A 23381-nucleotide genomic window follows, 5' to 3' on the forward strand; every position below is an offset into this window, starting at 1 on the left:
AGTGGCGGAGGTCCACAGGCCTACACCTGTTTCTGTCCAAGAGGGGAAACAATTTAGGGGCAATGATGCCATGCTTCAATTCTAAGTAGTTTTATATGTTAATTGATGTCATTATCTGAAAACAGGTGTATGATAGTCTACTAAATCCGACAGAAATGTTAAATCAACTCCGCCTAGCCTACATGCTTGTTTGGGTCATGGTGATTGGTAGCCTCTAAGAAAGAAAACAATATTTTATCATAAACTCGCGTTTTTTGTATATTGTCAAATCTATAACACATCTCTTTCTATACGATTTGTAGACTAACGCAAGAGATCATCGACGTGAGTCTATTTTGCGTGTGCAAAGACTTGCATGCCATGCTGTTTTCCATTAATTGTCAATGTACAGTATTCAACCTGTTTCTCAGCCGTGTCTGCCCGGCTCTCGCACAGTAAGCATTGTTGGACACCTTTTACATTTTGCATCCGATGTTTGTAATTTTTCTGGTTGTCAAGGGAGTAAAAAAACAAACAAATGCGGGAAGACTTGTATTCACTATATAATGGTGCATAACAGGAAGATATAGAATCATATTCTTGTTCAGTATGAAATATAATTTTATTGGGGAGGGAGATAAACCAGAGCGACAAACCAGTCTGTTGCAAGGAGTAGCCTAGAAGATTCACCTTCAGGGGCGGAATGGAACCAGAAATCGGCCCTGACATGTCAAACACACCAGCCCATTTTTGTTCCTTGAGGTCCCCACAAAATGGACTAGCACATCAGGTATTTACCCGAAATGCCAGATGGCCGCTCTGCCCCTGTTCGCCTTGTTAAAGGCACTATAGTCCCACAGCTGCTTACTTGCACTGATTTAACCCTCCCTGATAAGAGGTGCAGACTAACCAGCACTCCCTGCCACTGTCATATTGTGCGTGAGGGACTGTCATTTTGGTTACATGCCTGACACTTGGATAGGCTCCTGTAATAACTCCTACAGTTACCGATATTGGCTTGTACATATGTTGTCTATGTTCTGTGGTGAACCTTGGCTCAGCTCACAAGTACAGTAGGCCTAACATTAACAAGTGTCTGCTAAATTTAGAAACATGGGTCAGCTACCAGTGTCATCTTTCATTTCAGCCAGACGCATGTCCTAGTTTAAGGGTGAGGCGTTAGCCAGTGTGAGTGAGGTCGACTGAACTTGCTGTTAGCTAGACCGCTATTAGCTTCTTCTCCAGAGCTTACATTACCAGCAATATATGTTTTTTTTTCACTCTAAGTTGTGAGTAGATTTAGTAAGCAGTGAAAACTGAAGAAAAGGACATGGCTCCCAAGAAGGTGTGTTTTGTGTATACTATAGTAGCTCAGGCCAAAGCTGAATGTGTAGCCTCGATTTACATAACGCCACGAGGTCTGACTCGCTATGGACATTGACACATTGTTTTTATTAGCAGAAGGGAGGTGATGGACAGCAGCCACCACCACTGATTGGACGGTTTGGGACTTCTTTGAAAATAGGAATCGTCGGATTGCCCAATGTAGGGTATGTCTATAGTCGTTACATGTAAACTGGAAATATACATTTGACTGCTTAACAACATGGCCTATGCATTTTTAAGTACAGTATTAAATGTATTCATATGGCTCCCATGAGCCAGTGTAAAGGTATTCTGGTCATTCATTGACTAGTTCATTACAGGCCACATGCCATTAGGCTTTCACTAGACTAGTGGACACAGGTCATGGAGTGCATGCATTTCACTGTACACGTGAACCTAAAGGTCGCAAACCCCGCACCAGTAATTTCATTTGCCTAATGTCATTCAATATTTCAGAATATTGACTCACTCTTAAACGTAAAAGATTAGAACAAACAGACACAAAATGCTTTGGATTGATACATGGGAAGTATAAGATCCAACTCCGATAAAGACATACAACAAACGATACCATGGTGTATAATCCGAAAGCCTACCAAGCAGCAACAGCTCTCACACTATGGTCTTCTGCTATTTCCTGTAATTTACACTGTACAGGGATCAGGATGGTAGCACGAGTGTTCTTTGGAGATCATTTCTCCCGTATGAAATAATAGCAGGCATGTGGCTTCAACATGATCACTGTCCTCACCCTGCTCCCCACCCTGCCTAGCCCCCACTGCTGTTGACCTGGCCTCATGCACTGTGACGGGCTGATGAATAGCGACATGAGAGCTGATTGAAGTGACATGGTTTTTTGTCCACCACTGTAGGCAGAATATCACATGTAAATCTAAAGCAGATTGTGTATTTCTGAGGGTGATCTAAAACATCCTTGGAATATATGATAACGGAACAATCCTGCGATTATAAGATGAATCCATGCTGTATCACAGCAATATCCGGGCAATTCCTGTCCTGTCGGTTTTGGAGTCTAAACCAACCAATCCTTAAAATGTGGAGCGCACCAGGTGAGGGGATAAAGATAGAAACGTCCAGGATTATATTTAACTGCCTTGCCGTTATTACACTTGCATTCATTGAGTAGTCAGTGCAACCTGAAGCACTCTTGAGGTGCTTGTGCTGTGGAACAGAAATCGCTCAGTGAGCACGACATGGGGCTATGTTTGGCTGTACCCGTTCAACAGCTCAGATCTGTCAGGAACGTAATTGTCCCCTGGATTCCAAGCACAATTGATCTATTATGGGATTATCTGACCTTGTAATTGGGCTTAGTGTTTCACAATCAGGCCATTTATGATTCTGAAGATCAAATGTTCAATATATTAGATTGACTTCTTTGTCGTAGTGGAGAATGAAATGTTCTTTCTGCCTTGCAGGCTTTGCTGAGGTCTTTGAATAAACCAACATCATACTCTCAACCCATCAGGATCCACCAACAGTTTCTGGGATGCGTTGACCTCCGTGCTGTTTTTATTTCTAGGAAGTCAACCTTTTTCAACGTACTGACAAAGAGTCAAGCTGCAGCTGAGAATTTCCCCTTCTGCACCATTGACCCAAATGAAAGCCGAGTGCCCATTCCAGATGAACGCTACGATTTCCTGTGCCAATTCCACAAGCCTGTCAGGTATGGGGTCTCACTGTTCACGTATTATTCACACTTCAGACTTGGGATCTCTTCCAAATATGTATAGGCCACTGCAAGTATACACTACAGCGACGTGAGAAGATACAGAAATGTTGTTGACATTGAGTTGCCAGTCCTTTACCATACATATGATAACTGCAGTTTTTCATGTTATTTATTATTTTATTATTTTAAGTATGAGGCCATAGCATTTATGTGTCAGTAGCTGGCTATCATATGTCATTATGAGCGAGGTTAGATCAGCCTATTGGTTTAATGTGAGAAAGTCATAAATCACAGCACTGAACCAATGTCTCTCTGTCTCCGGGGTTGACGGTGCAATATAACATGTTCAGCACTGAGCAATGTGAAACGTTTCATTATGACATTACATTACATTTAAGTCATTTAGCAGACGCTCTTATCCAGAGCGACATGACTCTGCTACGACGTTTCCATGAGCAGTATGACACACACACACCATCACCCTTTAGTCATAGCTCTTGTGTCTTAAACCATACATTCCAGAGTATTAGGTGGTGATGATGAAATCAAGGCATGGCACCACTACCTCTGTTGTTGTAGTAGAAGTATAATTGCGAGGTGTAGAACCAGTCTTAGTGTACAGGGTTCTGCTGGGTTTTATTCTCATTTATCCACATTGAGTGGGAAGGCTCATAGAGCCGAGGCTCAAGGGATACCACTTACTCTGACAGATAGCTAATACCCCGTAGCCAGATAGAGGGGGAAAAAAACATTATTTTTATGTATGTTGTGTATTTTTCATAGAAATCTTAGAAACTGTTTGACCACCAAGAATCTACCCTGGTAGTGTTGATCCATATCCAAAAACGTAAGAAAGACTGATTCACAAGCTGTGGGCTTGTCTCTGTATTTTATTATATTAGACTTTAGTCATTAGCTGACTTATATAACCCCTGTTTCCTTTCCACTGGCTTAACCCCACTGCCTGTTCTGCAGCAAGGTGCCGGCCTTCCTGAACGTGGTAGACATAGCAGGACTGGTGAAGGGAGCTCACGCTGGCCAGGGTCTGGGCAACGCCTTCCTGTCCCATATCAGTGCCTGCGATGGCATCTTCCACATGACACGTGAGTCCCACCTGTCAGACTATAGCACACTGCATATCACTCTGTAAAATGACCCGCTTTTCATCTGGTTAAAGAGAAGAATTACTGAAAATGTATGTTGTTGACAGAGTTTTTCTACCGAGGCCTATATTGTTCTGTCTGCTGGGTTCCAAGATAAACACAAAATTCAGGGATAGTGCAGGTGAAGCCAGACCCAAAACTCACATTCCTATCCAGAGTTTTTCCCTGAATTGGAATCGGAGAAAAGGGAATGAAAGGAGCCGTGTCTGGTTTGGGAGACTCACTGCACACAATCGGTAGCATGCTCTGAGGTTGGGAAATAAAACTTGACTCAGAGGGATGTCTTTAGTGGCTTCCTGTGACCACAGATTATTGTAACTTGATCCCGAAATGTCACAGTTGATTATGGTTGAGCACAAGAACTGAAAGTAGCCTATATGGCAAAAATACAGTAAGATTAAAGGCCCAATGCAGCCGTTTTCATCTCAATATCAAATCATTTCTGGGTAACAATTAATTAACTTACTGTGATTGTTTTCAACTAAAATGGTCAAAAAGACACAAAAATAGCTTCTCAGCAAAGAGCAATTTCTCAAGCAAGAATTTTGCTAGGATTGTAAAATAAAAACTAGCTGCTATTGGCAGAGAGGTTTGGAACTCTATTTCTTATTGGTCGATTAACTAATTTACCGCCTGGAGATGTCACCAGAGGGGTATCCTGCGAAGCAAACATTTTCTAAATCTAACCAGCTTCAGTTAGCATCACATTCCAGCTCAGGATTCATCCGAACTACAGTACGTACTACAATGGTGGATATTGCTTGTCCGCCTGTCGCTAACTCTGGGAGGCTTGTAGCTGTGCGTGCATGTCGCTGTTCGAACACCGAACTCTTCATTGAGACATTGTTGAAACCGTCAACCCATGGGCAAGTCAGTGCCACATTTTCACTTGTGCCAAAATCAAAATGAAGGAAAATGTATCTTGCAAATTCAGCAGGCTGTGGTGTGAAATAGGCTTTTAGAAGTGCAATCTTTATTTGATTACTTATAGTTAATGCCATCTTTGATGTGCTTATCAATACATGAGCAACTTTCATCCCACTCCTATCGATAAAATAATGTTATTAAGTCATACAAAAGTTTTACATTTCAAATGCATTCTGTCATTACTAAATCATGTGATAGGTATGTTACTATTTTCTAACACACAAAAAAACATTTGATGAATAAAATTTTGAATCAGCCGTCTTCCTCAAATGAAGGGGATGATGACGCAATCTTTGCAAGAGGGAGGGAATCTGATTTCATTGGTCCTCAACTCGCGGCTCAGTCATTTCATTTAGGGTAAGGGGAGTTAGCTGTGAGTTAGCCTGCCCCGGAGCAGGTTAGTTCTGAAGGATTCATTGCCATAGAAATTTAGCTGACTAAAAGGTGAGCGCCACTTTCGTATGATTGGTTATCCCGAGTTGAACTCAGAGTTGACCAAAGTTACCTCGCTAACTCCTCAAACCAGGTATGTAGGATACCCCTTAGGCAGGCCAAAACAGACTGAAATGGCAGGCTGTCTTTTCAAACAGCTCTTACACTAAAAGGGCATTATCATCATTTTCACATTTTCACAGTATTATTCTAACCTCATCGTGTGGAAATATACACTGACTATACCAAACATTAGAAACAACTGTTGAGCTTGAAAAACCCAGCAGCGGTGTAGTTCTAGACACAAACCGGTGCGCCTGCCATACCCCGTTCAAAAGCACTTAAATATTTTGTCTTGCCCATTCACCCTCTGAATGGCACACGTACCCAATCCATGTCTCAATTGTCTCAAGGCTTAAAAATCTTTCTTTAACCTGTCTCCTCCCCGTCCTCTACATTGATTTGAAGTGGATTTAACAAGGGACATCAATAAGGGATCATAGCTCACCTGAATTCACCTGGTCAATCGACAGTATGTAATGGAAAGAGGTGTTCTTAATGTTTTGTTTACTCCCGTGTATATAAAACACAGTAAAATCACATTTTTTATTGCACTGGGCCTTTAATATTTTATTTCTGTGTTTTATATGATATATCCTATAAATGATATGAAATCAATGCAATACCAGCCTGCATCACACTAAATATATTGAAACATTGCTGAGTTTTCCCTCATTTTTGTGCAGATAAATGGCTTTTTAGGGTTAGTTGGCGCTGTTCAGTGAAAGCTTAAAGGTCATTCTGTAATACAGGTACAATTCAGCATTGTTGCTTTCGGTTTATCATGCCCACTAACAGCCTTTTGTATTCTCAGTAAATACACAGATGTGAGTGCATTCGCAAAACAACCCCCACAAAATACTTCTCACTTGTCTAGGTCAACGCCTGAAGTTCTTTTGTGCCTTCGACATCGTCTTTGTCTTACATAATTAACGTGTTACACGCTAGAATAATTTAAATTGCTGCTACAAAAATGTGGATGGAGGCTATTTTAAAAATTGCTGAATTTGTTTACTGATTCTATGCTGCTATTGACTTTGCCATTATATGAAAAGAGCTCTGATTAGTGACTAGGCTGTGGCAGGCAGAGAGCAGTCAAATGGACAGGGTTAAAATACAGACCATTTTCTCATATTGTTCCCAGGTCATCTCTGCAAGGGATTACTTGGTGGACAGTATAAGTGTGTCGTTTCAGATCCGAGGCCATTTTCCAATAGCCTTTCAACTGACTTTGTGTGACAGACTGTACGTCGTGAACTACCTCAGGACTCTGATGAATATCTCAAATGTGTAGCTTGTGACATTTTCATATTTCTTCACAGCCGTGGAACGGATATCCCGCTGCCGCTTGCTTTCTACACGGTTTCTATTTGTCCTGTGATTAACAAGGTATGAAAAAGGCATTCGGTTATATTCTCTTCAAATACACAGAAACGCATCACAGTGCAGCCTCCTTCCCTAGCTATTATAACAAACTATTGAAATATAGTACAGTATCAAGTGGAGGCTGCGCCAGTGTACACTAAATGACTTTCATGAAAGGGTGTGTTGTGTATGGAAGGATTTAGTTCCCTTAGACAACTGGTCTGAGAGGAGGTTGTCTGCTTTTGTTGATGCAATTGAGGACCACCCACTGTAACTGAGCTATAGCAATGATTTACTCACTAGGACAAAGTCATGTTAGGTGAGATTTGTCTGCGGAGGATACGTTGTGACCATTACTTTTGTCGACTGTCTCTGGGAAATCCCTGTTCTAGTGAGGTTGTACTGTTTTTAACAGGTATAACATGTACTATATAGACGTTACATCACTAGATGAATGTGTCCCCGGGCACCGAAGACGTGGATGTCGATTAAGGCAGCCCCCCGCACCTCTCTGATTCAGAGGGGTTTGGGTTAAATGCGGAATTTCAGTTGAAGGCATTCAGTTGTAGAACTGACTAGGTATCCCCCTCTCCCTTTCGTATTCTGACTAAAGATACAGGTACAGTATGTTTCCTGTGATACTGTGTTGTCTTCTGTCTGCAGTGGCCCTCAGGGAGAAGCAGCCATGTTAATATTGTTTCTAAACACTGTTTAAAGGCTTCCCAGGGGCTTACATTTAGAGGCTTATATTTCTATCTACCTGAATGACTTTGTTTTGACATTGTACTTATGGATGCATTGAAATGTATTTCCAAGATGTTGTTATTCGGGTTTTGCGTCAAATGATACGTGCTTACGTACAGCCGCTAGTGAAAGTCTCACCACACTTTCAACAGTCTTCACATTTTGCTGCCTCAGAGATGGAATCCACAGTAGGGGGTAACAGCGCCACTGACCGCCCCACCACCATTGTTATTGTTTTTGTTGCCAAACTGAGGAGCGTTGCGTAGCAACATATAGGCCCATCCACTGTTTTTGTCAAAGTTTTTCAAAGCTCAGTCAATTTGGTCGATAATCATTGATGGACAGTAATATTCAAACATTTTCTCAGATTTCAAACAAATATAAGCCAGGACTGAGACTGGACCACTCAGGAACCCTCAACACCTCTTGGAAAGCCATTCTGGTGTGTCTTTGCCATTAAAATGTGTAATTGTCCTGCAGAAAAAAAATATAACTATTCCAGGGTTGAGTTTTCAGAAGACTGAGGCAGGTTTTCCTCTAACTTTTTACCTGGGCTTTGCTCCTTCTATATTTTCTTTGATCTTGACAAACTCCCCAGTCCCTGCCTGTGACAAACATATCCATAACATGATGCTGCCACCACAATACTTGGAAATACAGAGGGTTTCACTCTGTTGTGTTGTATTGGATTTTAACCAAACCTTTTGTTTTTAATTTAGGCCAAAAAGTGCATTTCTTTGCTGTGTTGTTTTGCAGTATTACTTAACGGGCTTGTTGCAAACATAATGGATGGTTTGGAATATATTTTTTAACACCTGCTTCTTTTCACTTTGCCATACAGGCCAGTAATGTGGAGTGAATGCAATGTTGATCCTCTGTATTTTCAAGTATTGTGGTGGCAGCATCATGTTATGAGCATGCTTGTCATCGACAAGGGACTGGGGAGTTTGTCAGGATCAAAATAAAAATGAAAGCCCTAGTAAAAAGTTAGAGGAAACCCTGCCTCTGTCTTCTGAATACCTAACCCTGGGATGGAGTTATATTTTTTAGCAGGACAATTACACACATGTGAATGCAAAAGACATACCCGAATGGCTTTCCAAGAGGTGTTGAGAAGTTGGAAAAATCATATTCCAAATGATTCACAACTGTAATGGCTGCCAAAAGCGCTTCTACCAACAAGTAGTGCCTCTGGGGTGTGAGGACATGCACGATCAAGACTTCTTCATTTTAAAAATGTGTATTAATTTGGACCCATTTTTATCAATTTTCTTTCACTCTGAAAGTGTGGACTAGGTTATGCAGATCCCTCGGAAACTCCCCAATTTAAAAAATAAATGTTTATTTAATTTTATGTCAGGAAAATGGGAAAGCTTTGCCAGTGTTGTGTAGGCTTTCACTAGACACTGTATGCGCTTGCCTTTTTTGTTGACACAAAGAATGAAGCAGATCCTCAAACCAAAACCAGCTCTGTTTTTTTCTGTGTGTAGAAAACAGTCTTTCTAAATAGGGATGAAATTATGTGGATGCTTTAACTGGGACTTTACGACTATCTGTTTTGACACACCATTGTTGTCCCTCTGTGGACTCCTTAGAGACTAAGCGGTATGTTCCACAAGTTACCCATTAAACATTGCTGGTTTTGTTTTGCAATTACAGTACAGGCTGCAATATTCCAGGCACTTTTTTTATATTGCTTGATTATACGGTTGTGGTGAGCACACTTTTTCTTGTCTGGAACAGTATGTTTGTCTGAAAATTAGAAACGTGTTTCTCCAAACATCTTACAGAGCAGAGCACTAGCCGAGTGTCAGTGAAGTGCTTTTTAGTGCATGTGCCTGTGCCAAACTGGAGGACTGGTTGACCTGATTCTTATCCAATGAGGTGGAGGTTTGTGAATCCTCAGCCATACTGTACACTAGATCAGCTGTAAAACTGAACCCTTTTACTTTATTCCCAATGACCATTATGGAAACCCTTTGTAAATGTAGGCCTATCTGCTATCGTTTCATTTTCCTTGAATGACACTAGACACTACTTTCCCCTAGACACTACTTTCCCCTACTTTCCCCTTTCAATTTGATTATTGCGATAGGTTCCTATTATGATTTGTTCTATAGTCAAAACAACACTCTCTTGTTTATGTATATTTGTATCATTAACTGGTTGGCATATTGATGAAGTGCGTGATTATGTTCTAAACAGTGCGTTCTCCGACTTTACGTACCTCAGCTGGAGCCTTATGGAAGCCAGACAGTTGTCAAACAGGCTTTTCAGCCTGGCGTTGGAACTTTGAAGTCAACAGACCAAGTTGCTCAATTCTCCTAATAGTGTGCATGTTATGAACATTTTTCAACCCCTATGGTTTAAAAAAAAAAAAAAAAATTGTATAAACAGTGGATTTGCTTTTAAACGTAACCTTCCAAAAACTATTAAGCATTTTGGCATCCTGAAAGCTGATTCTATTGATTGCCTTAGTTTCCCATATTTCACAAGGGAATGGTTTGAAGGGTATGTGCTCCCAGTGCTTCACAAGGGAATGGTTTGAAGGGTATGTGCTCCCAGTGCTTCACAAGGGAATGGTTTGAAGGGTATGTGCTCCCAGTGCTTCACAAGGGAATGGTTTGAAGGGTATGTGCTCCCAGTGCTTCACAAGGGAATGGTTTGAAGGGTATGTGCTCCCAGTGCTTCACAAGGGAATGGTTTGAAGGGTATGTGCTCCCAGTGCTTCACAAGGGAATGGTTTGAAGGGTATGTGCTCCCAGTGCTTCACAAGGGAATGGTTTGAAGGGTATGTGCTCCCAGTGCTTCACAAGGGAATGGTTTGAAGGGTATGTGCTCCCAGTGCTTCACAAGGGAATGGTTTGAAGGGTATGTGCTCCCAGTGCTTCACAAGGGAATGGTTTGAAGGGTATGTGCTCCCAGTGCTTCACAAGGGAATGGTTTGAAGGGTATGTGCTCCCAGTGCTTCACAAGGGAATGGTTTGAAGGGTATGTGCTCCCAGTGCTTCACAAGGGAATGGTTTGAAGGGTATGTGCTCCCAGTGCTTCACAAGGGAATGGTTTGAAGGGTATGTGCTCCCAGTGCTTCACAAGGGAATGGTTTGAAGGGTATGTGCTCCCAGTGCTTCACAAGGGAATGGTTTGAAGGGTATGTGCTCCCAGTGCTTCACAAGGGAATGGTTTGAAGGGTATGTGCTCCCAGTGCTTCACAAGGGAATGGTTTGAAGGGTATGTGCTCCCAGTGCTTCACAAGGGAATGGTTTGAAGGGTATGTGCTCCCAGTGCTTCACAAGGGAATGGTTTGAAGGGTATGTGCTCCCAGTGCTTCACAAGGGAATGGTTTGAAGGGTATGTGCTCCCAGTGCTTCTACAGTGACTGTAACACCGTTGGATCCTCTTCCTCAGACACGGACACGTTCCAGCTCGACTGTTCTGTGTCCCTCACCAGTAACCATATGCTTCCCCACATGGCCTAATTCACACTGGTTTGATCTCCAACTATTTATTGAAGAAACAGGATGCTCACAGACTACTCCCTAGTAGCGGCATGAGCAGGACAAAGGCAGTATCAGAAATCTTATGCTTATGAATCTGTTCGCCATAGCCTGGTACTGTACATAGTTGTGAGTCATTCTCATCCATGTGTATTAATTGCTCAATGTGCGTAGCCAAAGAAGTAGCATACAATGTAGTACATTCATCCACAAAGACTGGATGTGGTCAACCAATTGGAAAACATCAGGTTTTTCTTGTCTCCCACTCTACTCACTCTAAAATGCCTTGAGCACCTGCATACTACTACGTTTAACCAATATTCTACTTAAACCAGCGGAAGAAGGCAGAGCAAAGCATTACGATACTATATCTTACACGTGGACATATTGCCAGAGCATTGAATCTTTAACAGTAATATCAAGTATTTCAGGGATTGCTTGCTGTCTGTAATTTGATAAATAAAAACTTTGAACTTGAACATCTGAACTTAAGAAATTGCCAGTCAACAACCCAGATACTGGTAGTATTTACCTATTGCATTGATGTATCTGCCAAATGATGTCAAAGGGAGTCTGGGGAATGAGACTGAATGCTGGCCTTCCTGTGTGGTGTTGGTGTGGAGGGTGATCATGTGACTCGCAGAGAAGTTGTAGACAGGAACCTCTGGTGATGACAACTCGCCCTGTTACTTCTGACCTTTAGACACTTCTAGTGTCTGTGTCCCCTGGGTAAAAACATGACTGACAGAATCCTCCACTGGTAACATTGTAAAATACTGTTTGCGATGGAAAGGAAATGACTGTGATGAAAGCATAATGTAGCACTCTGTAGCTTCCTAGTAAATCAAATCAAAATGTGTTGGTCACAAAGACATATTTGGCCGATGTTATTGCGGGTGTAGTGAAATGCTTATAGCTTAGTCACACTGCATTCACAGAAATGATTGTTCAGTTGGAAAGCCACAAAATGCACAAATGGCTGTGTTTTACCTTTGTTTCCGTTACTAGAGAGGCACTTCATGTCTAACAGGTCTAAACTCATGTTTTGTATGTGGGAGCATTTGTCACTGCTTTGTTGAGCAGTTTGATCACGGTGTGATTTGTACTCAGTAGTCATTACAACATACTCCAAACTATTTCCAGTATTCAGAGAAATAGTATCTGACGTGACCCCAGCCCCATTTCCAAGTATTCCATGTATGTATATTCAATTATTACAGCATTTCCATAGTTTAATTTAATCGCCAGAGCAAAGAAACGATGGGATAAGTTACTTCCTATTTATGTTCTGTAAGAGCGCAATCATTTTTTTTTTTTAGAAATGCACAGCCTATGTGCTGTTCTGTGTGTGTGTGTGTGTGTGCTCCTGCAATTATATCATCTGCTGTCTTACAGAGTGATGTGATTTCCTAGAGACACAGAGCGGATCCACGGCATTTTGCTCTATTTACCGGTGGAAACCATGAATCCTCCTCCAGCGTGTTTGTGGCCTGTGTTGATATATACTGTCTCACCGTTTAAATGAGCATTTGGGATTCTGGCAGAATGAAGAGTTTTTGTCAGCCTCCACTCATCGTGGGTGATTAGACTAAAACGTCTACCCATCTTGACTGGAGATCACAGCAGCTCCAGATAACATGCTTGGTGATTGAAGGTCGAAATATTTTGAATTCTAATGGGGCTTGGCGGATGAATTGCCTGAAATAGACTGTAGAATTTTTCTGCTTCCTCCTCCTGCCCCCCTTCCCTGTCTGCTGTGAAAAGAACCATTGGGAATGGCTGGGCCCGATGATCATAGAATTATTGGACGGTGATTCTAAACCCCTCAAAGAGGAGTTGCTATGGTGATCCCTTTCCAAACTGTAAAATGATTCACCTTTTGAAAGGCTGGAGGGTGTGAAAGCCGAACACGTCATTGTTCAGGTTGCGGTTGGTTAGGAAATTGCCGGTGCCTGTGCAATCAGCACCGCTATGGTAGTTAAGAATCTAAAAAGGTTTGTTCTCTGAATGATGTGGGACAACAGTGATGTGCATATGATGGTTCCTTTCAATCAAGGCGCTCTCGGACCCACTGGCTTTTAAAAAAATGACAGAGGAGACTTAAATGAAAAGCGAATGAACACCATTATTGTCTATCAGAGTTAATGAAAACGGTGGCCTCCCCAGTACATTCATTCTTCAACTGCATAAATATCCAACTAGACTGAGAGGTTATCTTCCCAGTCAGATGTCAGCTCTTCACTTTGGCACCTATTTTCAGTGACAAAAATATTGCTGAAAGGATACACATTTGATACATCGGTTTGTTTGGAACTACTGCAATTGGCTTGAGATTATATTGGAATGGGAGATACCTTGAGGTAGCCGACTGATATTCAGAGGATGAAACACTGTCATTTCTTTACAATCAATTCGGAAATATGGTTTCTTGCCGGAAACATGAGGATGTCCTTTTAGATATACAAACATACAATTTCTGATGTCTTTAAACATTTCTTTTTAGATAAAGATGTATTTTCCATTTTTGCCATCCGTTGAGAAACTAAATAACCCAAAACAAGTGAGATGAGTCCTACATGTAAAAGTCTGCTATCAACATTTTTTTTTTCATGATATATATATAAAAAGAAATCAACATAAATAATCCTGTCTACATTGCCAGTGTTTTGATGCAGGGAAGACGGCTATAATGGGCTTTTCCTGACAAACTCATAAAGTAGTTTTACTGCTTTGAATACCAGGAGAATTGCGGTATTAGATTTGTATAGAACATCTTAAAAGCGGGGCCAGGAATGCAAGTGCTTCAGATCTGCTCTTCCCCCTCTCGCATGTGAAAACATGCACAGGAAGTTAGCAGCCAGTGAGTCAAATAAAATCAATAAACTGTTATTTATCACATGCTTCTTAAACAACCGTGATAGACTAATAGTGAAATGCTTACTTACGGGTCCCTTTCCAACAATGCAGAGTTAACGATAAAGATAAAAAAATATATAGAAATAGTGTCACGAGGAACAAATACATAGTGAATAACTATAAAGACTTTTAAAGTAACGTGGCTATATACAGGAAGTACCAGTACCAAAGTCGATGTGCAGGGGTACGAGGTAATTGAAGTAGCTATATACATGTAGGTAGGGGTAAAGTGATTAGGCAACCGGATAGATAATAGACAGTAGCAGCAGCGTATGTGGTATGTGTGAACGAGTGTGTGGAGTCAGTATGCATTTGTGCACCTGCTATGTATGTGTGGGCATATGTAGTGTGTGTACAGATGTAGGATCATTTGATCGCTCTTTTGTTGCTGAGAAATGCGAACTTTTAGTGTATTTCAGTTTTAAAATTTCAGACTCGATTTGACCTAATGAAAAATGTCCATTAATTATAATCCACATAATAATTCACATTTCCTGTTGCTGCAGGGTAATTCTCCTGCTGTACCAACTGGCTCAAATTAGTATCCAACACATCCTATGTGTGTGTTGGGATGTCAGTGTACGTATGTGTGAGTTTGTGGGTAGAGTCCAGTGTGTGTGCATAGAGTCAATGCAAGAGAGTTAGCGCAATAAAGGGTCAATGCCGGTAGCTATTTGATTAGCTATTTAGCTACCACTGTTGTGTCATCGGCAAACTTAATGATGGTATTGGAGTTGTGCCTGGCCGTGCAGTCATGAGTGAACAGGGAGTACAGGAGGGTTCTAAGCATGCACCCCTGAGGGGCCCCCGTGTTGAGGGTCAGCGTGGCGGATGTGTTCTGGCCTACCCTTACCATCTGGGGTGTGGCCCGTCAGAAAGTCCAGGATGCAGTTGCAGAGGGAGGTGTTTAGTCCCAGGGTCCTTAGCTTAGTGATGAGCTTTGAGGGTACTATGGTGTTGAACGCTGAGCTCTAGTCAATGAATAACATTCTCACATAGGTGTTCCTTTAGTCCAGGTGGGAAAGGGCAGTGTGGAGTGCAATAGAGATGCATCATCTGTGGATCTGTTAGGGCGGTATGCAAATTGGAGTCGGTCTAGGGTTTCTGGGATAATGGTGTTGTCAGTCATGACCAGCGTTTCAAAGCACTTCATGGCTACAGACGTGAGTGCTACAGGTCGATAGTCATTTAGGCAGGTTACCTTAGTATTCTTGGGCACAGGGACTATGAAACATGTTGGTATTACAGACTCAGACAGGGAGAGGTTGAAAATGTCAGTGAAGACACTTGTCAGCTTATGCTCGGAGTACACGTCCTGGTAATCCGTTTGCCTTGCGATCTTGTGAATGTTGACCTGTTTAAAGGTCTTACTCACATCGGCTGCAGAGAGCGTGATCACACTGTCGTCCGGAACAGCTGATGCTCTCTTACATGTTTCAGTGTTACTTGCATAGAAGTAATTTAGCTCGTCTGGTAGGCTCATGTCACTGGGCAGCTCTCGGCTGTGCTTCCCTTTGTAGTCTGTAATAGTTATAGTTATAGTTATATATAGGATAAAGTAATCCTTCTCACCCCCCCCCCTCCCTTAAAAGATTTAGATGCACTATTGTAAAGTGGCTGTTCCACTGGATGTCATAAGGTGAATGCACCAATTTGTAAGTCGCTCTGGATAAGAGCGTCTGCTAAATGACTTAAATGTAAATGTAAATGTAGTTTGCCCTGCCACGTCCGACGAGCATCGGAGCCGGTGTAGTACGATTCGATCTTAGTCCTGTATTGACGCTTTGCCTGTTTGATGAGGAGGATAGAATTATGGTCAGATTTGCCTAATGGAGAGCGAGGGAGAGCTTTGTATGTGTTGCGTGTGGGGTAAAGGTGGTCTAGAGTTATTTTCCCCTCTGGTTGCACATTTAACATGCTGGTGGAAATTTGGTAAAACAGATTTAAGATTCCCTGCATTAAAGTCCCCGGCCACTGGGAGCGCCGCCTCTGGATAAACATTTTCCTGTTTTCCTGTGGGGGTATACAGCTCATTGAGGGTGGTCTTAGTGCCAGCATCAGTCTGTAGTGGTATGTATTCAGCTACGATAAATTCAGATGAAAACTCTCTCGGTAGATAGTGTGGTCTACAGCGTATCATGAGATACTCTACATCAGGTGAGCAAAACCTTGAGATTTCCGTATCGTGCACCAGCTGTTGTTTACAAATAAACTTAGTCCGCCACCCCTTGTCTTACCAGAGGCTGCTGTTCTATCTTGCCGATACAGTGTAGAAACCACAAGCTGTATGATGTTCATGTCGTCCTTCAGCTACGACTAGGTGGAACATAAGATATTAGTTTTTAATGTCCCGTTGGCAGTTTAGTCTTGCTTTTAGGTCATGGATTTTATTTTCCAATGACTGGATGTTTGTCAATAGAGCGGATGGCAGTGGGGTTTTACTCGCTCGCCTACGATTTCACAGAAGGTCTTCTCTTCACACAAATGACGTGGATTTGGGCCTGTTCCCGGGAATACAGTATATCCTTCACGTCGGACTCGTTAAAGGAAAAGCATCTACCAGTTCGTGGTGAGTAATCGCTGTTTTGATGTCCAGAAGTTATTTTCGGTTATAACAGATGGTAGCAGCATCATTATGTACAAAATAAGGGACTGATATAAAAACTAGTTACAAACAACGCAATTTTTTAATACAAAAATAACACATTTGGTTAGGAGCACGTAAAACATCAGCCATACAATTTTATGGACCTTCCTCTGACACTGTCTGGTGTACAGTTCCTGGATGGCAGGAGCTCAGCCCCAGCGATGACTGTAATTTGACTGAATTATGTTGACCACATAGCCTCTCCAGGTAGCAACATGATTTATACATTTTTTATTTAACATTTATTTAGCTAGGCAAGTCAGATTTTTATTTACATTGACAGCCTACTTGTAAAGCCCCCCCCGGCCAAACCCGGATGACACTGAGCCAATCCCTATGGGACTCCCGATCATGGCCGGTTGTGAAACAGCCAGGAATCGAACCCTGGTCTGTAGTGATGCCTCTAGCACTGCGATGCAGTGCCTTGGACCGCTGCGCCACTCGGGAGGCCTAGAGGAGTCAGTTTGATCAGTATTTACTTGTGGCATGTTTCTCCTGTCTCTCCTTGTCTTTGTACTTGACGGAAAAGTAATGACATCAGTCCCTTAAACTAGCTGCATGTTTTCAAGTGTTTCACCTCTACAAACTGAAAATATACGGCCTCTTGAAACAGTTGTCACCCTGGTTCATTGAAAGCTCACATGTCAGCAACCCAGAGGAGTAACAAGCTGTAAAACCAAAAACAATCAATGAGCCCATTATTGTGCCAAATGATTTGAACTAGAGACGTAACAGACCTTGTTCAATACCTATTTGTAATTTCTTATGTCTGTGAATTGTATTATTTTCAATATGGGAATGGAATTCTACATCGCAGATGCTGTAAAAGGCAAAGTCAATCTATTGAGACATGCTAACAAAAGAGAAGGCAGTGCATGTTAGAGAGATAGGCACTGTTGCTCTGTTTCCCTAGTCCCTAGCTCCCACTGGTGCTCCCACTGGTGTTGCTACTGGTGCTCTCACTGGTGCTCTAACGCAAGAGTCCTATCCCATGACTTTGCTGAGGCAAGGCTTCCCCAGACTCCACTCTTTACGGCCATTCTCTGGTCAGAGCATTGTTGTGCCGCTCGGGCCCTTAAAAGATAAAGCCCTTTGTTCAGTCAATAAAGGAACACCTGCTAATGGTCTCTTCAAAACATACAGTATTTGAAACAAAGCAGTAAAATGTTAATTGGAAGATAGACTTGACTCCTGAAACCAGGCTCTCTTCCCCCCCACCCTTTTTTTTTTTACTGTCTTCCTTGTGGCTTTGTGTGGCGCCGCAGTCTCATAAGTGCCGTCTTCACAGAGGCCTACCCAGACCCAGTCGTTAAAGGCCTAATTGTGGAGATTTACCTCCTCCGGGTTTTTTCTTCTTCTTCCCTCTTTCTCCTCATGCATAGATAGTAGCCCAGTTACTAAGGCCTGAATGGGCCTGGTGTGATGTAAATGTGAAATTAGAGGAAATGAAAGTAAATGACTTTGCAACGTAGTGTTCAGTAAAGGCTGTTGGTAGATCACTGAAGGGGCAGTGGATCATCTGCTCCTCAACCTAGACTGTACAGCTTCTTCCTCACAATCCACTTGTGAATTCCGTGTGTGTAATAGTGAGTTATTGGTTTGTTGGGAGGGCTGTTATTTAGAAGATTAACCTTGTCAACATATGACTGTTATTGTTATGTCCAGCCTTTCCAACAAATATATATATTAGAGATATAGCCCATAGAACAATTATCCCTCACACACATTCTTGTTTGATCTATCCCAAAAAAGAATGACAATCCTTTGTCAGTATATACATTGATGCCTCTCACAGATGATTCACATTGCGTTATTTTCACTTTAAGTTCATGAAGGGACCGTGCACACAATAGCACATTTTCATTCCAATCAGTGTAGAACTGGGAGCTGGCAAATTGGAGCAGCAAAACAATAATTCCACTGATTGGCCTCTTTCTGTGTGGCGTAAGTGAACTGTTTATACTGTGGAGTACCTCTGGAAGAGGAGAGGAACCAAAACAGCCTGATTAGGCAAAGTGTAATTGGATAAGTTCATTTTACCATGAGTATGACAACGACACGCATGATCATGATAGCTTGCACCAAGGTGTAGAGCTTCTGTTGACTCGAATGAGACTGGCAAATTTGATTTCATGTTAATCTGTCATTTTGTTGTTGATCTCATCACGCTATCAGAGTTCAGAATGATTGAATGGTGACGTAAGCAGTTGCATTTCCATAGATTGATTGCTTGTTTGTGTAATGTCAGAAGAAGAAGAAGCCAGTGTAACATGCACATAAAGAATGTATATATGTACTACCATTCAAAGGTTTGGGGTCACTTAGAAATGTCCTTGTTTTTTAAAAGAAAGCACATTTTTTTTGTCCATTAAAATAACATCAAATTGATCAGAAATACAGTGTAGACAATTGTTAATGTTGTAAATGACTATTGTAGCTGGAAACGGCAGATTTTTTTTATGGAATATCTACATAGGTACAGAGGGCCATTATCAGCAACCATCACTCCTGTCTTAGCACAGCTAAAATGAGTTGTTCTGATTTAAAGAAGCAATACAACTGGTCTTCTTTAGGCTAGTTGAGTATCTGGAGCATCAGCATTTGTGAGTTCAATTACAGGCATAAAATGTCCAAAAACAAAAAAACTTTCTTCTGAAATTAGTCAGTCTATTCTTGTTCTGATGTGAGAAATTGCCAAGAAACTGAAGATCTCGTACAACGCTGTGTACTACTTCCTTCACAGAACAATGCAAACTGACTCTAACCAGAATAGAAAGAGGAGTGGGAGGCCCCAGTGCACCACTGAGAAAGGGGACAAGTGTCTAGTTTGAGAAACAGACGCCTCACAAGTCCTCAAATGGTAGCTTCATTAAATTGTACCCGGAAAACACCAGTGTCAACGTCAACAGTGAAGAGGCGACTCCAGGATGCTGGCCTTCTAGACAGAGTTCTTCTAGTGTCTGTGTTCTTTTGCCCACTTTAATATTTTATTCCTACTGGCCAGTCTGAGATGTGGCTTTTTCTTTGCAACTCTGCCTAGAAGGCCAGCATCCCGGCGTTGCCTCATCACTGTTGACGTTGAGACTGGTGTTTTGCGGGTACTATTGAATGAAGCTGCCAGTTGAGGACTTGTGAAGCGTCTGTTTCTCATACTAGACACTCTAATGTACTTGTCCTCTTGCTCAGTTGTGCACCGGGGCCTCCCACTCCTCTTTCTATTCTGGTTAGTGTCAGTTTGCTCTGTTCCGGAAAGGGAGTAAGTAGTACACAGCGTTGTACAAGATCTTCAGTTTCTTGACCATTTCTTGCATGGAATAGCCTTCATTTCTCAGAACAAGAATAGACTGACGAGTTTCAAAAGAAAGTTATTTGTTTCTGGGTATTTCGAGCCTGTAATCAAACCCACAAATGCTGATGCTCCAGATACTCAACTAGTCTAAAGAAGGCCAGTTGTATTGCTTCTTTAATCAGAACAACAGTTTTCAGCTGTGCTAACATAATTGCAAAATGGTTTTCTAATGATCAATTAGCCTTTTAAAATGGTAAACTTGGATTAGCTAACACAATGTGCCATTGGAACACAGGAGTAATGGTTGCTGATAATGGGCATCTGTACTCTTATGTAGATATTCCATAAAAAATATGCCGTTTCCAGCTACAATAGTCATTTACAAAATTAACAATGTCTACACTGTATTTCTGATCAATTTGATGTTATTTTAATGGACAAAAGACATACTTTTCTTTCAAAAGCAAGGACATTTCTAAGTGAACCCAAATTCTTTGAACGGTAGTGTATATCTGACAGTATACCACGGGTATGAACAAAAAAAACGTTTTACTTTTGTAATTACTTAGGTAGCCAGTTCATAACAGCAATAAGGCACCTCTGGGGTTTGTCTTATATGGTCAATATACAGTACCACGACTAACGGCTGTATCCAGGCACTCCGTGTTGCATCGTGCATAAGAACAGCCCTTAGCCGTGATATATTGGCCACCCTTTGGCCTTTTTGCTGAAATATAACACAGCACATAACTCAATTAGTTAAACAGGGGAGAGGAAGTCTCAGGAAATTGCAGTGTTGTTGTAATACCTGTTAAAACACCCATCCATTCCATGAATCATCAACATTTCCAACATGAATCATGGTTGAAACTTGTTCTAAATCAGAAGTATGACAGCCATGATAAGTGGCATGAATCAATCAAAGGATGTACTTTCCTCACTGGGCCTCAACTGTCAACACTCCTCTCCTCTGAGGTGTCAACACTCCTCTCCTCTGAGGTGTCAACACTTCAAGCGGGAGTGCTGTTCGAATATAAAGTAACTCTTCGCCAAAACACGCTGATGCCAAACATATCACGCATCTTCCATTAACACAGCAATGCTTTAACCTGAGCTTCAATGTCCTGACAGATGCTACATAGCAGGGTTGTGCTCAATTCAGAATTTTGGAATTGACTCCCGTTCAACTCACAATTTAAAACTGAAATTGAATTGGCCAAACCCCACAAGATTTTGAATTTGAATTTGAGTGACAGGAAGTAGAATTTAATTCAGTGCAATTCAAATAAATTCCACTTAGTCATAGAACATGAGTTTCATTGCATCTGACAGGTCACTAGATAACAAATAGTATATCACTTTTCTCTGGAAACAATGTTCATTTCCTGTACTCTTTTAACGTTAGTGCTTAGAATAAGCAAATTTATGGCAACAAATAATTTCATTTGTTTGGCTTTTTTTCTAAAGCTTTAGGGCCAACTTGAGTGGCGGCAGGGTAGCCTAGTGGTTAGAGCATTGGACTAGTAACCGAAAGGTTGCAAGTTCAAATCTCCAAGCTGACAAGGTACAAAATCTGTCATTCTGCCCTTGAACAGGCAGTTAACCCACTGTTCCTAGGCCGTCATTGAAAATAAGAATTTGTTCTTAACTGACTTGCCTAGTAAAATTAAAAAAAAATTAAAGTAGTGGATCCTGGGAAATGTAGTATTTCCCCCATATGGTTTGTTGTTGTGATTAATGAAAAATAATGACTTTGAATATTCGCATATAGGTTTTGTTTTCATTAATCATTCATTTTAAGATTTTGTCCTAAAAATCTATTGTTTCAACAAATGAAATCAAATGTTATTGGTCACATACATATGGTTAGCAGATGTTAATGCGAGTTTAGCGAAATGCTTGTGCTTCTAGTTCTGACCATGCAGTAATATCTAACAAGTAATACAAGTGTAAAGGAATGAATAAGAATATGTACATATAAATATATGGATGAGCGATGCATGTATATAATGACATGTTTTATGTACAATATGTATATTGTTATAGATTACACCTAATAGGAGAGGCATTTGAATTTGATTTAATTTCACTAAATGAAATTCTATTTCCTTTTAATTCAAATTCAAATTGCAATTCTGTATCCTGTTTGCGACAAATTTAATTCAACGTCTAGAATTTAATTGGAATTTCCGAGGCTCTCTCAATTCAATTTTGAAGTTAGCACAACCCTGCTACACAGGTTAGCACAACCCTGCTACACATCGTGAAAATGTAAGGTTTAAGTGCAACTGAAGATCAGTGTTTTACGAAAACAGTTGAAATGATTTTCAAAAAACTCATTGTTAATGCTTGTCAGGTAGAAGAAGATTTGTAAGGGTATGCTGCTCATGAGCTTAACCATACACAGAAACAATATCTTTGTGTTTAGTTACATGGTGTTTTACTCGTGGCTTTATGTATTTTGTAGAATAGTCAAATGTATTGTGATTTGGCTATTACATTTACCATGGTTTTACTTTATAGAAGTAAAAGTTTCAGAAAACAAGTTAAAATATCAACCGGAAGCCATAAATGATTCTTGTCATCTGCCAGTTGGGTGAATGGTAACGATCACTGTGCTGACACTAGTTAATGACATAGTAGATAGTGGGCCAGAGAGATGGCCATGACTGGTGTTAAAGGATGTCAGTCCCCGTCTGACAGATGCCTCCCACTACCCTTCCATTCCTGCCCCGTGGCCGGAACCCTGAGCCCTTCTCCAGAATCAGGAGGAGGACATCATCAGTGGCTGGCTAAATTGTGTGGTTAAGTGCTTCATTATCTAATCAGCATCAAGACCATTGCAACTAGGCCATTGATTAGCAGAGGGAAGGCCCTGTATTTATATTTACAGTAACATTGAATACATTTTTGTTTCCAGGTGGGCATTATTTAACTGTTTGTGTTTGGTTTATACCTCACAATTTTAAGAGGCTGTGCCAGACAGCCTCTTAGAAATTAACTAGCTACACACCATACAGATGTACATTCTGGCACAGGCACAGGTACAGAAAGTTGTCTTGTTTCTCAGCACAATAAAAACAGAAACGCCTTTGGCTAAACTCACACATTGGGGTACTAAAGTTGGCAAAGAGTTAAAGTTTTCCATGTAAGTAAAAGGGGGAGCCCACAACTGTTAGAGGAATTTACCATGACACTGCAAGTTGAAGATTCATAGTGGTGCTTACAAAACGTGTGCTTGCTTACGGTATGTATTTTGTAGAATAGTCAAATGTATTGTGAT

The 23381-nt window shown here is 41.2% G+C and overlaps 1 protein-coding gene across 2 annotated transcripts in view; it reads left to right on the forward strand.

The window, feature by feature from the left end:
- The first annotated feature begins 1137 nt into the window (after positions 1-1137).
- The window catches only part of LOC118366670 (obg-like ATPase 1), a 44260-nt gene continuing 22016 nt past the window's right edge, over positions 1138-23381 (forward strand). The window contains exons 1-4 of one of the 2 annotated variants that reach the window (XM_052493788.1): positions 1138-1324; positions 1438-1529; positions 2909-3052; positions 4034-4161. In XM_052493788.1, the coding sequence (XP_052349748.1) occupies positions 1310-1324; positions 1438-1529; positions 2909-3052; positions 4034-4161 (379 nt within the window). In that variant the 5' untranslated portion in view covers positions 1138-1309. The remainder of the gene's footprint in view (positions 1325-1437; positions 1530-2908; positions 3053-4033; positions 4162-23381) is intronic. The other variant, XM_052493790.1, reaches the window with a different exon arrangement.

Source organism: Oncorhynchus keta, chromosome 34 (genome assembly GCF_023373465.1).
Source record: "Oncorhynchus keta strain PuntledgeMale-10-30-2019 chromosome 34, Oket_V2, whole genome shotgun sequence".
Lineage (NCBI taxonomy): Eukaryota > Metazoa > Chordata > Actinopteri > Salmoniformes > Salmonidae > Oncorhynchus > Oncorhynchus keta.